The sequence below is a fragment of the Lutra lutra genome, chromosome 9 (assembly GCF_902655055.1).
Source record: "Lutra lutra chromosome 9, mLutLut1.2, whole genome shotgun sequence".
Classification (NCBI taxonomy): domain Eukaryota; kingdom Metazoa; phylum Chordata; class Mammalia; order Carnivora; family Mustelidae; genus Lutra; species Lutra lutra.
The window spans coordinates 91,725,423-91,747,371 of NC_062286.1; the positions used below are offsets into that span (position 1 = coordinate 91,725,423).

General features: G+C 52.7%; 1 protein-coding gene and 1 pseudogene across 1 annotated transcript in view; one reads left to right on the forward strand and one right to left on the reverse strand.

Moving 5' to 3' along the window:
- LOC125109845 (uncharacterized) overlaps positions 1 to 15,778 on the forward strand; it is a 234,701-nt gene extending 218,923 nt beyond the window's left edge. Inside the window, exons 5-10 of the mRNA XM_047746954.1 lie at positions 11,744 to 11,959; positions 12,311 to 12,414; positions 13,603 to 13,674; positions 14,120 to 14,194; positions 14,797 to 14,829; positions 15,503 to 15,778. Coding sequence (XP_047602910.1) covers positions 11,744 to 11,959; positions 12,311 to 12,414; positions 13,603 to 13,674; positions 14,120 to 14,194; positions 14,797 to 14,829; positions 15,503 to 15,694 — 692 coding nt within the window. The 3' untranslated portion in view covers positions 15,695 to 15,778. The remainder of the gene's footprint in view (positions 1 to 11,743; positions 11,960 to 12,310; positions 12,415 to 13,602; positions 13,675 to 14,119; positions 14,195 to 14,796; positions 14,830 to 15,502) is intronic.
- Positions 15,779 to 16,424: 646 nt separating this feature from the next.
- LOC125109846 (uncharacterized) lies at positions 16,425 to 21,093 on the reverse strand (annotated as a pseudogene).
- Positions 21,094 to 21,949: the final 856 nt, after the last annotated feature.

Here is a 21,949-nt window from a genome sequence, read left to right on the forward strand (position 1 = left end):
AGGATCCTACATTTGAGAAATGTATGTCAAAATATTTAAATAAAGCAGCTCTACTTTTTAAAACTTTATCACTAGGTAATTGGGTTCCATCTTTATATTTACTTTTACATGTGGATTGCCAGTCCTGGGTAACAAAGGATTAAGATGTTCCTGACTTGTAAGAATTTTATTTTCTACATCTAGTTTACCTTCTAAATATAAAGATATGAAAATAATCCATTTTCGTAGGATGGCTATCTTTTACAACTTCTTTGGTCATAACTGATAATTGTTTTCTGTTCAACTGTCAGGTTTTATTTTGATGTTTACAAGGATGTTTTGGATGCAGGTAACAGAAAACCAAAATGCAAATGATAAGGATTTTTTTTTTCCTCCTATAAAAGCAGCCCCAAGTTAGGATGAGCCCTGAGACAGCTAATTCATTCAGCAGTTCTGTGATGTTAACAGCTCAGACCTTCTCTGCCTCCCTGCCTAGCCATCCTTAGTGTCCTCAGTGTGGCAGGCTTGTCTTCAAGGTGGCAAAATGCCTGCAGCCCTAACAAGCATTGCACCCCGATAGAACAACATCCAGAGACAGAAACAGAAGAAATTATCCTTCTTTGTGTCTCTTTTAAAACAATGAATCTTTTCCAGACATCTCCATCAGAATTCTTCCCATTTCTTACTGAAGTGTTAGGTCACAGGCTTGAGCCTAAACCTATCACTGGCAAGCGGTGTGTTGGCACTGTAATTGGCTCAGCAGCATCAGGTCTTCCCTCCTAGGGCCAGGGACAGGCCAGCCTCCCGAAAGGACATGACTCTGTGCAGATAGGGGCTCTGTTAGGAAGAGGAAAGGTCTGACTGTGGGAATGGGTGGGGTGGGGGGCTGGAGGGAAACCAACAGTGTCTCTCTAGGCCACTGTTACTTTTTAGTTTAAATGGTGTGGAGAATATCTATGGAAGTAAATTATCAATCATGGTAACATTTTGGATATGTGTATATTTTTAAGGAAGAAATTAAAATTTTGCACTCTAATTGGTATATACAACAGGCTGTATGGATGCAAGAAACAAAGCTATCATCAAAGCTAAAAGAGGAGTTTGGTTCACTTTTTGCAAGGAGGAATATATATACAGTTTAGGCCCCAGTATGCTTCAGAATCATTATGCCAGGGTTCTAGGGGCCTTTTCCTTCTCTTGGGCCAGCCTGGTTGTGCTTGGGCATACAGGCACATGTGTATCTGCTGTTGGCCCTGGAGAGGACTGTAAGTTGGATGAACAGTGTGGATGGGGGTCGCTGGAATGGTGGGACAAAAGCCTGATTGGCTTGGATGCTTGGTTGGGTGGGTGGATTTAAAGTGTTTTTTTTTTTATTATTATATATCACAAGTTACATATTTATGAAGCTTATCCTTTCACATATGCATTCAATATTTAAAACAATTTTTAAATGTCTTTTTATGTCTAGCACATGGCCTGTGTGCACATAAATACATTGAATTGATTCAAGACCGAAATTGAGACTGGGGTTCTCTTGAGTGAATATAGAAAGAGGAAAGGAAGGGCATTAGGGGTCAATGTGCAAGGGCTGATTAAAAAGGTGGGCTGTGGAAACCAAATAGGAGAAAAAAAAAAGGGAAGACTTGAGCCTATATAGATAGTGACCAGATGGTGGGGTCTTTGGGTTCAAGAACCTGGTAGGGTTGAAGAGTTGCTGGAATTAGCTTTCTAGAAGGGTGAGCAGGGATAAGGGGAAATGGCAGGTGACAGAACCCCCAGACGTGGGGAGGTGAAAAGCAGTGCCTGAGTCTAGGCTGTGGTTTGGGCATGCCTGCATGGTGGGACAGGGGGTGGAGGACAGCCTCCTTGCAGTGTGGAAGTCAGGCATGACCTTTGGAAATGCTGAACTCAGTGCTTGTTACAAGAGAAAGAGTGAGCCAGGCCCTGAAATCTTCTGAGAGTATGCCGGGATGAGCGAAAGACTGTGTGCTGCTCGGGTGGTTGGGCTAGTTGGCATGCAGACTGGTTGTTTTCCCACAGCTGGTGTCTGGCTGCCCAGGGAGCCCTAGAAGAAGGATCCCAAGCGGGGCCAGCAGAAAAAGCCCACCCCGACCCTCACCCAGCTCCTAAATGGGCCTTACTTGTCATCCTCGCTGAGCCGCTCCACAGCCCAGAACCAGGCCGTGAATGGATGCTGGGGCTCTAGATAGTAGTTCTCTGCTTCCGCCTGGAGCAGCATGATGTCCGTGAGGACTCGGTATTCCTGGGCCGGGAGAGAGGCACAGGATGCACACCGAGCCTGGGTGGGGAAGCTACAGGGCCAGGTGAGGGCTGAGCAGCGGGACAGGGGACGGGTCCTGGGTCTTGGCACACATGGCCACCCTCCTGCATGCAACTTCATCCGGTCCCAAACTGTTCTCAGAGGCAAGTAGAATAAACCCCTCCTCCGGGAAGTTCTGGTGCATTTCTGGATCCCTACTGACTGACTAGATGGGTCTTGCACTTCTTTCTTAGCAACCTGTCCCAGGAAATGGGAGATGGAGGGGAGTGGTTGGAGCCAAGGAATGTTCTTCCCAGGGGCGTCTCTGATAGGGGCTGCCTCCCCTTCCCTAGCAAGGGCTACGTATGCTCACCTTACTCTTTTTGCAATGGTTGATCTCATTGCCTTGGAAAGCAGACAACCATTGTCCTTCAGAAAGAGCCCCCTGGTCAGTCCTAGCACCTTACACCCACCCCTTCTGAGGCTGCCTGTAGGCCAGGACACAGAATGGGGCTACTTAGACACAGACAGTGAGACTGGGGTTAGGGCAAGCCCTGGGGTGCAGAGAAAGGAAGACTGGGGGCTGGTGAAAGGGCTCCAGGTCGGCACCCTGCAGCACAACCCTCTGTGGTGATAGGAGGGATCGGCAGGTGCCTCAGGCAGGCAGGGCCTGCTGGGCTCCTGTAGTGTGGCTGAAGTGCAGGGTCCTGACTTCACTCTCCCCAACAGCAAGCTCTGAGGGAGAGGCTGGGGCCCATTCACCCAGAGCACAAGCAGCTTCACCTTCAGGATGCGCTGGTGCTTCAAGACTCTTGGGCACCCGTCTAGGTGCAGACTTCCTTCCCTCAGCACTGAGATGGGCAAGAGACCCCAGTTCCCAGGGGCGGCTGTGAGGCTGTGGGGAGCAGGGATTCTGAAGGATGCAGAGCTCAGGGCTCAGTCTGGGGACTCTCTGCTCCCTGTCCTCAGGACTCTGGTCCCTCCTCCACAATCCTCAGGCTCACCCACCTCCAGGTAGTCTTCCATTGCAGTATCCAACATCACCAGGTCAGTGAGGAAAGTGCCAAGGTATGGGACGACACCCTGTGTCATGAGGGGTAGGTTTGGGATGAGTCTGTACTCTCTGGTGCCCACAAGGGCCCTCCCCTGAAAAGACTTCAGTGTCCTGGCCCACCCCACTTTCCCACATGGAAGGGCCTAGGACCCTTAGTTGCATCCCCTCGATTCCCTTTCCCCTCACCCTCCCAGAACATGAGACTCCTCCTAATCCCCTCCAGGGCCTACTTTTCGAAATTTGAAAATCGCAGGGTATGGAGCCCTGGGCCCCTCCCCAGCCACAAATCCATTCTCTATGCAGCCTGCTAGACTACTTCCTCCTGGTCACCTGGAAAGAAGACATTGAGGAACTGTGGTGACAGGAGGTGGAGCTGGAGACGCACATCCCACCTGTCCTGATTTGGAGGCTTCCAGCCCTCAGGGAGAAACCCCTCTCCCCTGACCTTGGAGGCCCTGTCACACAGGCACACTCACCTTCTCTGGCAGCACATTCCGTGCTCTCCGCAGCTTCCTCACCAGGGTGGCAAGTTTATTCGAGGGCTGCTCCTAGAGGGCCAAGGACAAGATCCTTGAGAGCAGAATACCTCAGTCCCCTTACGCCCACCGTCTTTGACTTCAGACCCTAGACATCCGACCTACATCTGCTGATACCAGCGCTCCATTCTCCTGAAGCATGCCACAAGTCCTTCTAGAACAATCTCAGCTCCCCCATTCAGTCCATGTGGGTTCTGGAGCTTGGAGCCTGGCCTCCCTGAGCCTGTTTTCTCATGGGCAGAAGGGAGAACTCCACCTACCTCCTATGGTCTCCTGAGGACTCAGGATCCTCTTACGATCATCCTTTTTGTGGCCCACAACCCATCCCCACTCCATCTGTGAGCAGGGGCCTGTCCTCTGGGCTGTCTGCGTTCATATGGGCCCCCATGTGGACCATCTCGATGGACATAGAGTGACCTGAAATCTAGCCTAGGGAGTCTGGATGGGCAGCACCAGCTTGTCCCAGCCCCAGGGGGAATCTTCGGCCCAGGCTGTCTCCACATTCGTGCCAAAGGCTTCCGCTCCCTGAGGAATGCTTCACGCCATTCCCTCCTTCATCCACACAGGATCATGCCTCCTCACACCCCTCCTGTCCTTCTAGCCCTGCACCTTCCGTGCTACCTTGATGAGTAGTTTCCTGCCCTGGGGTTTGTCTTGTCGGCAGAGGTTTGAGAATGTTTAAAAGCTCTTCCTAAAGAGAGGGAAATAAGTTAGGCTCAGGGGAGGCATAACGTGGCAGGGTAGAGTGCGAGTCCCTTTTCTTGGAGAATCCCCACATGTCCAACGGGCTGGCTGAGGGTTTGCTCTGGGCTGCTCTGAGCACTGAGGTCTTCATAGGATATGGGAGGGAGTTCTCCTGGGTGTCCTCCTGGGCGTCCCTTCCCAGCTTAATTGCACAGCTTGGTTTGGGAGGGGGAGTTTGGTTGAACCATGGCCAGAGAGTTCAGTGACTGCCAAGTCACCACGTGGAAATATGGAATTCAGCTCAGGCCAGGGTGGGGCATGGAGGAAATTGGATTTCTCAAGCAGGAGGCATGGTGGCCTGTTTCCCAGGAAGGCTGAGAGAAGCCGCCCCAGGCCCAGGTTCTTTGGTCAGGGTTTGCTGCCTCCCAGGAGGTCCAAGCTGACTGAAGGGAAAAGGACAGGCCTTTGGGGAGATCCCGCCTCCATCCTGGTCCCTTCCTGGAGAGAAGCCTACTCACCTGGAAACGTTGTCCCATGTTCTCTTCAGGTGGTGAATGGAGACACTTTGCAGAGCCGCGAGGGTGGCATGCAGGGAGTAGTAGTTCCCCCCCAGGATCTGACAGGCCTGGGGGAGGGAAGAGAAGGAGCTGTCAGTGGGAGAGCAGGAGCCCTAGATGCTTGAGAGCTTCAGTGCCCCCATCAGTTTATGTCTCCCCCCCCCCCACCGGATGAAGCTGATGTCCAGGTAGCAGCAGAAGGGCACAGGTCAGCCCTAAAGAGCAACACTGCTGGTGAGAGGGAGGATGTTCCCTCACTGCAAAGAAGTCACGTAGGAACTGAGTGTCCCAAAGTTGAGCCATGCAAATGAAGGTCAGCATGCCCCCGGGCAGAAGAGCCTAGGGACCACAGGTCTTCTGAGCCTGTGGTTGTGACTGACGCTGGACTAGCAGAGGATTTTCCCCCAAGTTAACACCCATCATTCGGGGAACCATTCGACTCAGAATCTGAGTTTCTGGGCACATGTTGGCCTTGCCACTGCCTCCGTTCCAGACACTGTGAGCCTCGATGGATGGCAGCCCCAACCATCTGGGCTTGATTTTCGCTTCAGAGTAAGAGAAGAAAAAGGGAACAAGGGAGAAGTGAAACATGAGAAAAGTAACTAGGAAGTGCGAAACTGTTTGCGTGACATTGAGAGAAACACGAGGCATGCTATTTCATCACGTTGAGTACATCTCGTGGCTCAGAAGCCACTCGCCTACCACCCAGAGCTTGTAGAGTAATGTCTACACCACAGGTCAGGATCCCTGGGAGCCTCTCTGAAGGCTGCTCCCCTCATAGACCAGAACGAGGGAAAGAGGTCTCATTCTAAATCTATGTGGGAAACAACTGAACCGTTTCACTACCGGGGATGACAAAGTCTGCATCTTCATACATTTCCACCCCATCATGGGGCCCCATTTTAATGACGCCAAGAGGGGAAGGGACGGTTCCAAAACAACACAAAGCCGGGACCCAGGCCTCCTCGGAGCGTTCCTCCAGGCCAAGTCCCACCCCTTCCTGCAATTCATCCAGCCTTCTATGTGTGCCTCTGATTCCCATGATACCATCGTACACATACCACAAATACGATCTCCATACACCCCAAGATGTCCCAAGGAAGTAGATTCTCCCTGATCCCCACTCTGCAGGTTGGGAATGTGGGCACTAGGTGAGACCCAGAATGACTGAGGACACAGAAGTGGGAAAGGGAAGAGAACAAAGGTTTGACTTCAGCTCTGTCTTTTGAAAAGAGGGACCCAAGTGCCATTTCCAGGGAATGGTGCCTCTGGCATTTTTCGCTCATTATGTACAGTCCCAGGGAAGAGAGGTCAAGAGTCAACTGAAGGGACTGCGGAGAGGTGTGACTGAACAAAGGGCCCCAGGTATTAGAATCTTGAAAGGGTGACCTCACATCCTTCATGATAGGCCCCAACTGAACTTAGAACTCTGGTAACCAGGCACCCACTTTCAAAGGGCAACCTGCTCTCCAGCGCACTTGAGTGGAGACCTTCGACAGAACACGATGTTCAGTTGTTGTCTCCCTACTTCCAGGGGCGTTGGGCCCAAGGGAACCCAGAGCCGGAGACATTACTGCAGTTGCAGACAGCGCTTCAGCCCTCTTTTCCGAAGCTTCTGGTCATGGGGCAGGAGACACCAACAGGTAACACAAGGCAGCTCTGGGCAGCCCACTGGAGAGACAGCAACAACTGTGGTCCCACCTCAGCGGGCCCACACCACTTGCCCCTTATTGTGTGGGCGCACGTGTGTGTGTGTGTGTGTGTGTGTGTGTGTGTGTGTGTGTGTGTGTGTAGAAGTGGGGACAGAGGATGAGGGACATGCCCTTCCTGGGCAGAAGCAGGCTGCCTGATGTTGGAGGTTGGATCCATCTGTCATGTTCATACCCCAGGTCATAGCAGGCAGGATGAGAAGGTGAGGGCTGACACAATGATAAGGCTCATGGTAGTCATGAGCCTTAGAGTGTCCTCTGGCTACCTCCTTGCTCGATGTCTTTTCAGCCATCCCTCTTAGCCTGAAGTGGAGAACACGATGTCTAATGGGGGTGTCCCCTTGTGGCAATGTCCCTGGAGGCTGCTAATGGCTCTTGTCCCTGTGGCTATGGGGCACTACATTTTCAGAGCTGCACCCCAGAGATTGTGAATGAGCTGGCTGGGGACTTCAACAACTCCAACTCGCTGGACAAGGGTCAGGTGTCCCAGGCCACCCAGGATCAGTGCTGCTCTGAGGTGAGAATGGGAAGAGGCTTCTCCATACCCAGGGCCCCCACGCAACTATGGGGACAAACCTGGGGCCTTCCCATAATGTTTCCATTTCAGTATCCCACAGGCCCCACCCCAAAGTAATCGAAACCTCTGCACATCTTCCCCCAGCTATGGGTAAGGAAGGAAGACACTCTTCACCTACGTGGGACTGGTAGAAAATAGAGTGAACGTTTTCCATGGTTTGGAGGGCGGTTGTTTTCTTTCCTTTGGCCTTGTGTTGCTCTTCATGAAGCCATGAGTATCTTTGCCTTTTCGCACTGGTTTTATGATTTTCCCTACTCCTCTGTCAGCTAACCTGTGGAGAACCCAGCTCTGCTGGGTTCTGGAGAACTGGCCCATGCCCTTCTAAATCCTCATACCAGATGGGGTGATTGAACCTACGAAAGGGACAGTGGGATCAAGCCATTCTATAGGTCTTTCTGGAACGTATCATCTCTCAGAACACATTGAATCCTAGGAGGTCCACCAGCTCACAGGCTATTTCCCTCTAGGTCTTCACAGTCCCCCATAAAGGAGGTGGTCTGCTACAGTGACTCAGTCTTGCAAGGCTGCTGGAACTTGACATGACTCAATTTGGTTGCCCTTCCAGCAATGCTGCAAGGAACAGGCACCTTAAGGGTCCTCACAGGTGATTTGGGTCGCTCCATCTGCCAGAAGGTAGACCCAAAGATTGGGTGGAAGGCCTCTGATGCCTCCTGGCCCAGGTAGCTGGCTCTGTCTTTTCAGAGCTCCACCCAGGACATCTGGCATGAGCTGCTGCAAGGCTTCAGCTACTCCATCTCCCTTGGCAAGCAGGAGGGACCTCAGGTCGCCAACAACATCCAGTGCTGGTCTGGGGTGAGAACGGGTCCAGGTTCATGGCCAGTCTCAGGACCCAGAGATGATCAGGGCAAGCCTGGAACCCAGACTAGCCACAACTGGCTGCCCTGGGGCCTGCCAAGGAAGGTGGTTTTCCCCTGAACCTTTCTGGCCCTGACAGCAACAGGCCAAGCCTCAGCCGCGGAGGCGAAATGCCATGCAGCCCATGCTTTGGACAGATCTTGGGCCCAACGCTGATGATCTTGAGCAGCCTTGGAGATTCTCAGATACTCTTTTCTCCTCTCGACAGTAGGGCTCCTTTCTCATGACTCCAAGGCATGCATACAGCTCTTCATACAGGCTATGAAGAGACAGACAAGCCTTTGTTGTCCAGCTAACAGCACATGTTGAAGGCACCAGTACATTTAAGCCTAGATGGTCCTTTGGAAGCCTACAAGTGGTTGGTTTTAGGTTTTCAGCCTAGAACGTTTTTTGTGGGTGGGCACTCAAGTCCCTCATCTTGCACAAGTTCCCAAAGGGATGGGAGGATGCAGTCTGAGCTCCAGACCCTGCTCTTCCTGCTGGTTGACAGCATTGAAGCTAACTATGTTGTCCCACCACTCCACCCCCTTGTCTGCCTGTTGGAAAAGGAATCATCCCTGACTCTGGATGAGGCCTGCACGATACTGGCACTCAGAGAAGGGGCAGTGAAGAATTGTGGACATTCCCTGCTCCTATCCTTCCCGGAAAGAAGCCTCTCCAACATCGCAACAATGTGCTCCATCTATCAGATGTTCACATCAGCCCAGCAGGTCCTGGATCAGCAGTTCACTAGGTGAGTGCCCACCCTATAGCCAGCACACGGGGGAGTCTTCTGTCTACTAGTTGTAAGTCTTGGGAATATCACTGCACCTCTCTGACCTTCCCTTTCCTCTCCTGAAAAGTAGGGGTGCTAAGAGGATGAACCTCATAGGGCGACTGGAGGAAGTCATGGGAGGAAACATGGCACACACTTCTCTGCGGCCCAGCTCAGTAGAAAGGGCTGCTGAACATGCTGGCCATCTTCCTGGTTAACATTTCTCTCTCCAGGGAAGATGCGTTAAGGCTCAACCCTCACAGGCCTGTGGTCCTTCTGGGTCTACAGAAAGGAAATGGAAAGCTGGCAGGTTTTCTATTTGCAAAGGACTTCTGGCATTCCATCTAGTTGGTCCTGGTTGTGGTCCTTTATGTGCCCAGATCAAGGGGACACTGGGAGCAGCCCAAGGGCCACTCAGGATTTGCAAAGTCTTGTTTTGGATGATTTCATTCAGTCATGGATCTTAGGCACCTAGGAATGCAGGCACTCTCTAGTCACCAAAAGCAGTGAATGGGTAAAGTACAGACAATGTCTGGGTCTCAATGCTCATCCGAGGGTCAGATAGGCACTCTCCATTCTTAAGCATGCATGTCTAGCGTTCATCAGATGGGGCATCTCTGTGATCTACTCTAGGGATGAATGGATCCACCTCTATTGGGACCATGAGGATGCACTCTATGATCAAGGAACAACAGGATAGGTCCTTGGGTGCCATAGGAGGGTCTGCTGCATCCATGGAGCTGGGTGGGAGGTGACAGGGTTTGTTACTGGCGAAGGACGTTCAGAACCATGGATCTCCCAGAAGTCTTCCATGGAAGAGCTTAATGGGGCGGCTACCTCTGAAGAAGCCAATGAGTCCAAGAGAGGTGTGGACGGGATGCCAAGCTCTCTGGGAAGCAGAGCCCATTGTGGGCTGAGTTGGTGCCTTCAACAGCCATCCCTTGGATTGTCCTTTCTTGCTCTGTGTGCCGCTATCCATATCCACCTCTGCTGACCACCACAAGTGGGGCCAAGGACAGAAGGTGTAGGGACCAGACCACTCACCCATCGGCCTACAACCAAAGCCCAGATACTGGGTCTGCATGGAGGATGCATGACTGAGGGACCAAAGGACAGACCTATGAGAGGTCCCTCATCCCACCTGGTCAGCAGTCAGCAAGGACAGCTCCAGAGCGGTTGCAAGTGGGCTGGGGCCATTCCGTGGGGCCCACACCAAAAGAATGGTGCTGTGGGAGTAGCGTGGGGAAGGAAAGGCCAGGTCTCTGACTCTGCTCCACAAATGACTTTCCCCAGTACTCTGTGTCCCATCTTGGGAACCTGGCCTGAGCAGACACGGCAGGATATCAGGCAAGGGATGTCAAGGGGCCAGGGGGGCCTATGTGCACCTCATGTGGCATGACCGGGACCTGAACACCCATGCCCCAGTTCTGCTGAGGCAGCGCGAACTTCTGCAGCTCACAGAGGCTGAGGCGGAGGGTAAGGGGCATTGCAAGCTGGGAAGGCCATCTGGGATGGGGCTCATGGGCTGGGTATTCCTTGGAAGGCCATGGCATCTGTCCTGTTTAGGGAAAGGCACATGGAGTGTCAGTGATGTGGCTGAATTTTTCCCTTACTCTCACCCCGTGTCGGCTATGCGATGCGTTCTAGCAGCTGAGCTGGCCAAAGAGCCTCCCATGGAGCGAAAGGCAACCCTGGCTCTGCATCAGCCATCACCTTCAGGGTCCGAGCCAGCCTCCCCTCCACCGGCCCCTCCAGAACTGGAACAGGGGCTCCTATGTTATGAATGCTCGCCGGGTCCTGAGGCACAGACAGCTGGGCCATCGGCTTGCCTGGGAGTTTTCACTCCAGCTGTCCCAGCTGCCACTGGGCCCACTCCAGCCCCAGAGGCGTCCTGCCAACCCAAGAACCAGCTCAAAGAGAAGGAGCCTGACCTCCTGGACTTCCCTCCCAAGCTGGTGGCAGAGCAGCTCACCTACATGGATGTGGTGAGCAGCTGGGCCCCCACGGTAGGAGGGCAGGACCAGCTTTTCTTCTGCTCTCAGTTGCCCTATACCTGCTTTTCCCTGATGTGGACTCCTAGGATATGGGGCCAGATCTCAGCTGCACCCCTAACCAACTGTGGAAACCCATCAGGGTTTTTAGACCTGAGCTTTCACTGTCCAGCTGCAGATTGTGGAGACAGACACTGAGAAGGATTGAGGCAGAGGTACCACATAGATGCAGTAAGTCAGAACCGAGAGACCATAAATGGGAAGGCTCTGGTCCCTCGGGGGGAAGAGGGCAACTCCCTGTGTGCAGTCATGTCCATGGGTTGCCCACCCATCTGCCAGGGAGCCCAAGAACCCTCAAACTGTATTAGGCATCTGATGTGTCCTGAAGGACAGGCTAGACAGGGAAAGCCGTGCTTTCAGCCACTATGTGAGAATGGGCACCTGAAAGGAGACAGGGACCACAGGGATGAGCATTTGGAGGAGAAGATGCCCCCTTGGGAGCTCCTCCTGGAGCGGCCCCCTGGACATGGAATGATCCGGGTGCACATGCCTTCCTCCCTTCCCTTGCCTCTCTTGGCTCCTGGGGCATCCTGCACTGACTTCCCTCAGAGAAAAAGAGTGGCATGAAACCCAGGCTCTCTAAGCAGGCTCAGGCCACATTCACAGCCTCCTGAGCTCCAGCTCTGACCTGGGACCCCTCCCGAGGACATGAGTCTTGCATGTGCGAACATGTGTGTGGCTCAACAAAGCTCCCCCTGTCCCCTAGGAGCTGTTCAAGATGGTGGTGCCCCATCAGTGCCTGGGCTCCATCTGGTCCCGGAGGAACAGGCCTGGCAAAGAGCACCTGGAACCCACAGTCCGGGCCACCATCACCCAGTTCAATGCTGTGGCCAGCTGCATCATCACCACGTGCCTAGGCAACCCAAGCATGACAGCCTGGGACAGGGCCATGGTGGTGGACCACTGGATCCGGGTGGCCAAGGTATGCTATGGGAGGCTCAGCTCCCTAAGGCTCTCATGAGCCTCGGGAACTGCTCTTCTGTCTTTCTCCCTTCTCAAGGCTGACAACCCTGCTCTAAGACCTGTGGTCCCTAGGCTCTTCCTCCTGGGGGCATGGCCCAACGTTGGGACGCTCAGTTCCTACGTGAATCCTCCTTTGCAGTGAGGGAACATCCTCCCTCTTGCCAGCAGTGTTCCTCTTTAGGGCTGACCTGTGCCCTTCTGCAGCTCCCTGGACATCAGCTTCATCCAGGGGGGGAGCTGTAAACTGAGGGGGGCACTCTAGGGCTCCTGCTCTCCCACTGACAGCTCCTTCTCTTCCCCCCACCCCCAGGCCTGTCAGATCCTGGGGAACTACCCCTCCCTGCATGCCATCCTCGCGGCTCTGCAGAGTGTCCCCATTCACCGCCTGAAGAGAACATGGGACAACGTTTTCAGGTGAGTAGGCTTGTCTCCAGAGAGGGACCAGGATGGAGGCAGGATCTCCCACAGGCCTGTCCTTTTCCCCCTCAGTCAGCTTGGGCCTCCTGGGAGGCAGCAAACCCTGATCAAAGGACCTGGGCCTGGGGCTGCTTCTCTCAGACTTCCTGGGCAACAGTCCACCATGCCTCCTGCTTGAGAAATCCAATTTCCTCCATGCCCCACCCTGGCCTGAGCTGAATTCCACATTTCCACGTGGTGACTTGGCAACCACTGAACTCTCTGCCCATGGTTCAACCCAAACCCCACCCAAACCGAGCTGTTCAATTAAGCTGGGAAGGGACGCCCAGAGGGACGCCCCGGAGAACTCCCTCCCACGTCCTAGAAGACCCCAGTGCTCAGAGCAGCCCAGAGCAAACCCTCAGCCAGCCCGCTGGACATGTGGGGGTTCTCCAAGAAAGGGGACTCGCACTCCACCCTGCCACGTTATGCCTCCCCTGAGCCTCACTTCTTTCCCTCTCTTCAGGAAGAGCTTCCAAACATACAAAAATCTCTGCAGAGAAGACAACCCCCAGGGCAGGGAACTACTCATCAAGGTAGCACGGAAGGTGCAGGGCTAGAAGGACAGGAGAGGTGTGAGGAGGCATGATCCTGTGTGGATGAGGTAGGGAATGCCCTGAAGCATTCTTTGGGGAGCAGAAGCCTTTGGCATGAATGTGCTGACAGCCTGGGCTGAAGATTCCCCCTGGGGCTGCGACAAGCTGCTGCTGCCCATCCAGACCCCCTAGGCTAGATTTCAGGTCTCTCCGTGTCCATCGAGACGGTCCACATGGGGGCCCACATGAACGTGGACAGCCCAGAGGACAGGCCCCTGCTCACAGATGGAGTGGGGATGGGTTGTGGGCCACAAAAAGGATGATCGTAATAGGATCCTGAGTGCTCAGGAGACCATAGGAGGTAGGTGGAATTCTCCCTTCTGCCCATGAGAAAACAGGCTCAGGGAGGCCAGGCTCCAAGCTCCAGAACCCACATGGACTGAATGGGGGAGCCAAGATTGTTCTAGAAGGACTCATGGCATGCTTCAGGAGAATGGAGCATCGGTATCAGCAGATGTAGGTCGGATGTCTAGGGTCTGAAGTCAAAGACAGTGGGCGCAAGGGGACTGAAGCTATTCTGCTCTCAAGGTTCTTGTCCTTGGCCCTCTAGGAGTGGCCCTTGAATAAATTTGCCACCCTGGTGAGGAAGCTGCGAAGAGCGTGGAAGGGGCTACCGATAAAGGTGAGTGTGCCTGAGGGACAGGCCCTCCAAGGTCAGGGGAGAGGGGTTCCTCCCTGAGGGCTGGAAGCCTCCAAATCAGGACAGGTGGGATGTGCGTCTCCAGCTCCACCTCCTGTCACCACAGTTCCTCAATGTCTTCTTTCCAGGTGACCAGGAGGAAGGAGTCTAGCAGGCTGGATAGAGAATGGATTTGTGGCTGGGGAGGGGCCCAGGGCTCCATACCCTGCGATTTTCAAATTTTGAAAAGTAGGCCCTGGAGGGGATTAGGAGGAGTCTGATATTCTGGGAGGGTGAGGGGAAAGTGAATCGAGGGGATGCAACTAAGAGTCCTAGGCCCTTCCATGTGGGAACGTGGTGTGGGCCAGGACGCTGAAGCTTTTTCAGGGGAGGGCCCCTGTGGGCACCAGAGAGCAGACTCATCCCAAACCTCCCCCTCATGACACAGGGTGTCGTCCTGTACCTTGGCACTTTCTTCACTGACCTCTTGATGTTGGAAACTGCAGTGGAGAACTACCTGGAGATGGGTGAGCCTGAGGATTGTGTAGGAGTAACCAGAGTCCAGGGAACTGAGAGCAGAGTGTCCTTGTACTGAGCACTGAGCTCTGCGTACTTAGGAGACCTCTCCTCCTGATAGCCTCACAGCCACCCATGTGAACAGGGGTCTCTTGCCCAACTCAGTGCTGAGGGAAGGCTAGATGGCTGCCCAACTGGTGAAGCACCAGAGCTTCCTGAAGGCAAAGATGCATGCATTATGTGTGATTGTGCCCCAGCCTCTTCCTCAGAACTTGCCTGTGATGGAGAGTGAAGTTAGGACACTGCACATCAACAACAGTTCAGGAACCCATAAATCCCTGCCTGCCTAAGGCTTCTGCAGCTCCCTTATGTCATCCCAGAATGCTGTGCTGCTGGGTGCAGACCTGGAGCCCTATTAAGGATTACAAATCTTCCTTTCTCTGGACCCAAGGGCTTGCCCTAGACCCCAGTCTCATTGTTTGTGTCTCAGCAGCCCCCTCCTGTGTCCTGGCCTGTGTGTAGCCTAAGAAGGGGGATGTGTAAGGTGCTAGTCCTGACCAGGGGCTATTTCTAAGGAAAAATTTCCTTAGAAAATTTCCTCCTTTACAGGGAAAACAGATCAACTACTCCAAAAAGAATAAGGTGAGCATACGTGGCACTTCCTGTAGGGTGGGGGAGGCAGCCCTTATCAGAGATGCCCTTGGGAAAAATATTTCATTGCTTCATCCCCTCCCATCCATCTCACATTTCCTGGGATAAGATGCTAAGAAAGAATTGGAAGACCCATCTAGTGAGTCAGTAGGGGTCTAGAAAAGGCGTCAAGTAGAACATCCCGGAGGAGGGGCTAATTCTAGTTGCTTCTGAGTACAGTTTGGGACCGGATGAAGTTGCATGCAGGAGGGTGGCCATGTGTGCCAAGACCCAGGACCCGTCCCCTGTCCCACTGCTCAGCCCTCACCTGGCCCTGTAGCTTCCCCACCCAGGCTCGGTGTGCATCCTGTGCCTCTCTCCCGGCCCAGGAATACCGAGTCCTCACGGACATCATGCTGCTCCAGGTGGTGGCAGAGAATTACTGCCTAGAGCCCCAGCATCCATTCACGGCCTGGTTCTGGGCTGTGGAGCTGCTCAGCGAGAATGACAGGTGAGGCCCATTCAGGAGCTGGGTGAGGGGCGGGGTGGACTCTTTCTGCTGGCCCCGCCTAGGATCCTTCTTCTAGGGCTCCCTGGGCAGCCAGACACCAGCTGTGGGAAAACCCTGGGAGGGACTCCTGAATGCCAGCTGCTGCTCAACTCACAGGTGTCTCTCTGTCCCTAGGTGCATCCTGTCCTGCCAGCAGAACACAAGCACCAGGACAACTGGCCACAGCCAACATCAGGGCTGAACCCATTGCCAGTGCCCGAGCAAGGATTCCCCCTCGGCAGCTGGGGTACTTGTGCTGCATGGGCCACATCTACACACGCCCCTTCCTCTCAACCAATGACTGATTGTGGGGGCGGCAATATTTAATATATTTAAATGGTTTATATTTTTCTCCTCTTCTAGCCCACAAGTGTGCTTTGGTTGTTATACTTCCTACAGTACTGTGCAACATGTAGAGACTCTCTTATTGCTTTCTGAATCCAAAAATCTTAGTCATCAGCTTTTCAAAGTGGCAGGTAGAAGAAGGGCCAGCCCTCCTCTCTAGCTACAGGTGGCACCTTCAAATCCCCTTTCCTCAGAGGACAGGTTCATTTCAGTGTCAGGCATCTGAGCCAACAGCAGAGACAGCCCTCAGGACTCCTAGATGGAGAGGTTGCAGGTCCTTCCCCAGGAAGGCAACAAACACTGAACTGGAGAGTCCATGAGCGTGGCTTACACTCTCCAGAACTGTGTGGTGCCAAGGAGAGGGGCTGCTTTTCTCCACTCTAAAGCAAGGAGGACGATGTCTTCTTTCCTTTGGGATATGGTGTTTGTGCTTGTGTTTGTGTTGGTTTGGACCCAGTATTTGGAACTGACAGTTGTCGAGTGCTGTCTCTGGAATTGCATCAGCACTAAGTGGGGAAAAACATGTAAAGAGATCCAGTCCTGATTGTGGAAGATTCACAAAACTTGAGGAAGATATTTTGTCAATGGAAGAAGGGCAGACAGGACATTCTGGACACATTTTCCCTTTAAGCTCTCCAGTTTCATGCTTTACGAAGAATGGAATCCTCCTGGGATCATTGTCTATGATCTCTGGATTCTGTTTCCCTGCTCTTTATGGATCTGCTGGGGAAAATAATAAACCGGGAGGTGTACATTTAGGGCCACAGCTGGGCCTGGCTCTATTCACATCTATGCTGACATAGGAGCTAGGATGTCCAGCCTTCCTGCATTTTCTTACAAAGTTCTTGATAAGGAAGCAGAGCCCTCCAGGCCCCAGCCTCTTGGTCAGGTCCATGGTAGACACTGCTCCCTGGCTGGGGCCTGATGGAGCAGAGATTGGTTCAGTTTTACCAGGATAAACGTTCATATGTTGACCAGAGATTCCCACACTCTCCTTGTTGGCCAAGGGGACTGTTAGGTCCAGGTGGTTCTGAAGTCCCTGGTCTTCAACATCGACCACGTGACACACCCATGTTCCACTCACTTGTCTGAAATAGGGATCTCCCCTGACCCAGTAGACCGAAACACAGATGTAAACTGAGCAGAGGGGAAGCATCTGTCATGCAAATGGATGCCAAAGGAAGCAAGGGTAGGAATACCTCTATCCAGAGAAAACAGACTCTTAAGAAAAAAAGGGGGGGTAGGATAACACAAAGAAGGAAACGGAGGCCCCGCAATGGCACCAATGGAACAGTCATACAGAGGAGGTTCTCCTGACACCTGCTTCAGGATCCCAACTCACTGAGCAAGAGTGAAGAACCCCGGTTCCTCCAGACACAATGGACACATCACTGGAATGGGTCATTTCTCAGGAAAAGGGAAATGCAGTCAAACATGGAAAGATACAAAATAACATCACTGAAAGAAAGCCCACTGTGATCCCCTGCCGGGGTCTTAAGTTCCACCTATGCATGAAGCCATTTGATAATAACAGGGGAAGGGAGGGAAAACTGAATGGAAAGCCACCAGAGAGGGAGAAAAAGGATGAGAGGCTCTTACCTAAGAAACAAGCAGAGGGTTGCTGGAGCAGAGGTGGGTGCGGGTATGGGACAATTCAGGCAGGAGCATAAAGGAGGGCATGCGAGGGGATGAGCACTGGGAGTGATACGCAACTGATGAATAATTGGGCACTACCTCGGAAGCTAGTGAGGTACTGTATGGTGGCTCACTGATTTAACAACAAGAAAATACAATCCAAGGTTGTGTGTTTTCTTGATTTTCAATGTGGAAAATACTGGATGATTTCCTGTCTTCCCTCAAGCAAGGAAATGAGATAGCCTATTCATGAGGAGGCAATTCTCAGGACACTCTGCCTTTTTCAGCCCTAAAGAGGTTTTCAAACAGGCTTTCACCAGTTGCAGTCCCCATGCCTTTAGTCAATTTGGAGCACTCTTAACAGGGGGGCAAACACTTTTTTTCTTCAAGGTGGCTCACCCCAAGCAGGTAACATCCGTACTTGCCACAGAAGTTACTACAGGTGTGCCCCCTCCATCCTTTACAAGGGCCAAACTACAAATTTTCCAGAAAGGTGGCATGAATACTGGTGGCTGGAGGTTTGAACCTGGATGACGTCCAACCCTTTGTTCACTTGTGGGATGACTAGGGGCAGGGTTTCCATCTCACTCATGGAGGTTTGAGAGCTCTCCAGCTCACCTTCAGACACAGCCCTCCCATCTCTCCCATAGAAGAACCCGCAGAACTACGTTACTATGAACTGGGAACACACAAGGGTACAATTGTCTTACCTGAATTCAGTTCAGCATGGCAATTACAGACTGGTCCCTCTTGGAGGTGGATCATAGTGTCCTTGATTCACCCAAACCTTCTTGGCGACTGATCCAGACAGTGGCTCACCATGATAGAGGGATGAGAAGTTCCTCGGAGACAGGTATCACCACACCACTATCATCACCCTTTGTGGTGGAAGAAATCTATGTCCCTCGTCAGATTAAGAAACCCTTCAAACAGGACTGGAGCTGAGTGCAATAAAAGTCTCCCTTTGAAGAAGGGCTGAGCTTGGGGACGTGTCCAGTCATATGCTCACTGCTCCCATCACCACACAGGTGGTGCCCAAAATGGGCAGGGTACCATTTCCAGTACGTGGCTCCTGCTCACCCAGAGCCTTCCCATTTATGATCTCTCGGTTCTGACTCATTGCTTCTATATGGTACCTCTGCCTCAGTCCTTCTCAGTGCCTGTCTCCACAGTCTGCAGCTGGACAGTGAGAGCTCAGGTTTAAAAACCCTGTTGGGGGCGCCTAGGTGGCTCAGCGGATTAAAGCCTCTGCCTTCGGCTCAGGTCATGATCCCAGGGTCCTGGGATCGAGCCCTTCATCGGGCTCTCCACTGGGCAGGGAGCCTGCTTGCCCCTCTCTCTCTGCCTGTCTCTCTGCCTACTTGTAATCTCTGTCAAATAAACCAATAAAATCTTTTAAAAAATTAAAAATAAAAACCCTGTTGGGTTTCCATGGTTGGTAAGGGATGCAGCTGAGATCTGGCCCCATATCCTAGGAGTCCACATCAGGGAAAGGGAGGTACAGGGCAGCTGAGAGGAGTAGATAAGCTGGCCTTGCCCTTCTACCCTGAGGGCCCAGATACTCACTGCGTCCATGTAGGTGAGTTGCTCTGCCACCAGCCTGGCAGGGGAGTCTAGGAGGTCAGGCTTCTTCTCTTTCAGCTCGTTCTTGTGTTGGCTAGAAGCCTCTGGTGTTGCAGTGGGCTCAGTGGCAGCAGGGACAGCTGGAGTGAAAACTTCCATGCAAGCTGATGGCCTCGCTGCTGGGGCTTAGGACCCATCACCCATACAGGACATGGGAACCCCTGTCCCAATTCTGGAACAGCTGAGGAATGGGAGGCAGGCAATGACCCTTAAGGTGAGGGAAGATGCAGAGCCAGGATTTCCCCTTGCTCCATGGGATGCCCTTTTTCTGGCTCAGCTGCTTGAATGAGTGGCTGAGCTGACACTGGGGCAAGAGAAAGGGAAAGGTTCAGCGACATCACTGACTTTCCATGTGCCTTTCCCTAAACAGGACAGATCCCATGACCTTTCAAGGAATACCCAGCCCATGAGCCCCATCCCAGATGGCCTTCCCAGCTTGCAATGCCCCTTACCCTCCACCTCAGCATCCTTGAGCTGCAGAGTTCCTGCTGCCTCAACAGAATGGGGGCATGGGTGTTCAGGTCCCAGTCATGCCATGTGAGGTGCAAATAGGCCCCTTGACCTGGATATGGGCACTGCGCTAGGACTGCCCAATATCCTGCAGTGTCTTCTCAGGCCAGGTTCCCACAATGGGACACAGAGTGCTAGGGGGAGTCATATGTGGAGCAAAGTCAGAGACCTGGCTTTTTCTTCCTCACGCTACACCCACAGAACCATTCTTTCTGTGTGGGCCCCACAGAATGACCCCAGCCCACTTGCAACCCCTCTGGAGCTGTCTTTGCTGACAGCTGACCAGGATGGATGAATGACTTCCCATAAGCAGGTCTTTTTCCCCCACAGTCATGCATCCTCCATGCAGACCAGTACAGGGATATATTGGAGGCCAATTGGTAAGTGGTCTGGTCACCACACCATTTCTCCTTGGCCCCACTTGTGGTGGTCATCGGAGGTGGACATTCAAAGGGGCAGGCAGAGCAAGAATGAACCACCCAAGGGATGGGTGTTTAAGGCACCAATTCAGCACACAGTGGGCTCTGCTTCCCAGGGAGCTTGACAGCCCATTCACAGCTCTCTTGGACTCTGGCTTCTTCAGAGGAAGCCGCCCCATTAAGCTATCCCATGGAAATCAAGAGTTCTGGGAGATCCATTGTTCTGAACATCCCCCCCACCCCCAGCAACAACCCTTGTCATATCCCACCATGCTCTGTGGCGGCAGCAGGCCCTCCTTTGGCACCCAAAGACCTATCCTGTTCTTCCTTGATCGTAGTGTGCATCCTCATGGTTCCAATAGAGGTGGATCCATTTATCCCTCGAGGAGGCCACGGAGATGGCCCATCTGATGAACTCTAGACCTGCGTTCTTTGGATGTGGAGAGTGCCTAACTGCCCCTCAGACATAATTTAGACCCAGACATTGTCTCTACTTTACCCATTCACTGCTCTTGGTGACTAGAGACTGCCTGCATTCCTAGGGGTTTAAGACCCATGATTGAATGCAATCATCCCAAAGAAGACTTTGCAAATCCTGAGTGGCCCTTGGGCCACTCTGCCTGTTCCCAGTCTCCCCTGATCTGGGCACTTAAAGGACCACAACCAGGACCAACTAGATGGAATGCCAGAAGTCCTTTGCAAATAGAAAACCTGTCAGCTTTCTATTTCCTTTTCATACACCCAGAAGGGCCACAGACTTGTGAGGGTTGAGCCTGAACGCATCTTCCCTGGAGAGAGAAGTGTTAACCATGAAGATGCCCAGCATGTCCAGCAGCCCTTTCTACAGAGCCAGGCCCCAGAGAAGCACATGCCATGTTTTCTCCCATGACTTCCTACAGTTTCCCTATGAGGTTCATCTTCTTAGCACCCCCACTTTTCAGAAGAGGAAAGAAAAGTTCAGAGAGGTGCTTTAACATTCCTAAGACATACAACTAATAGACCGAAGGCTCCCCCTTGTGCTGTGTATGGAGTGAGCACTCACCTATTGAACTGCTGATCCAGGACCTACCTGGCCTATGTGACCATCTGGTAGATGGATCACATTGTTGTGATGTTTGAGAAGCTTCTATCCCAGAAAGATAGGAGCAGGGAACGTACACAATTTTGCACTGTGCCTTCTCTGAGCGCCAGCATTGTGCAAGCCTCATCCAGGGACAGAAATTATTCCTTTTCCACCAGGCAGACAAGGGGGTGAGTTTCAGGGGCTATGTAGTCAACTTCAATGCCATGAACCACCAGGAAGAGCAGGGTCTGGAGCTCAGACTACATCCTCCCATCTCTTTGGGAACTTGTACAAGACAAGGGACTTGAGAGTCCACACAGAAAAAGGTTCTATGCTGAAAACCTAATACCAAAAGGTCTTAGGCATCCAAAGGACCATCTGGCTTAAATGTACTGGTGACTTCAACACATTCTGTTATCTGGACAACGATAGCATATCTGTCTCTTCATAGCCTGTGTGAAGAGCCATGTGCCTTGGAGTCATGAGGAAAGAGCCCTACTGTAGAGAGGAGAAAAGAGAGGCAGAGAATCTCCAACACTGCTCAAGATCACCAGCCCTGGACCTGAGAACTGTCCAAAGCATGGGCGATATGGCCCTTCACCTATGCTGAGGCTTGGCCTGTTGATTTCAGGGGGAGAAAGATTCAGGAGAAAACCACCTTCCTTGGCAGGCCCGAGCACAGCCAGTTCTGTCTGGCCTGAGTTCTGGCCTTCCCCTTATCATGTCTCTGTCCACATTCCTGGGTCTGGGCCCCATCTTCCCACCCCTGTGGCTTCTACTCCCTTCTACAGACCCGAGGGCAGAGGGAAGAGCTCCACAGGAACTCTGCCCAACTGTGGGTCTGGCCTGATGACTGATGAGACTCTGACTCCCGCCCTACAACTAAGCCCTTGGGTGAGCCCTTATCAGTGCTGGAAGATCCAACATGCCTTGTCCCGAAGACATCATCCTAACCCTAAGCATAACACTAACCCTAATACTGAGCCT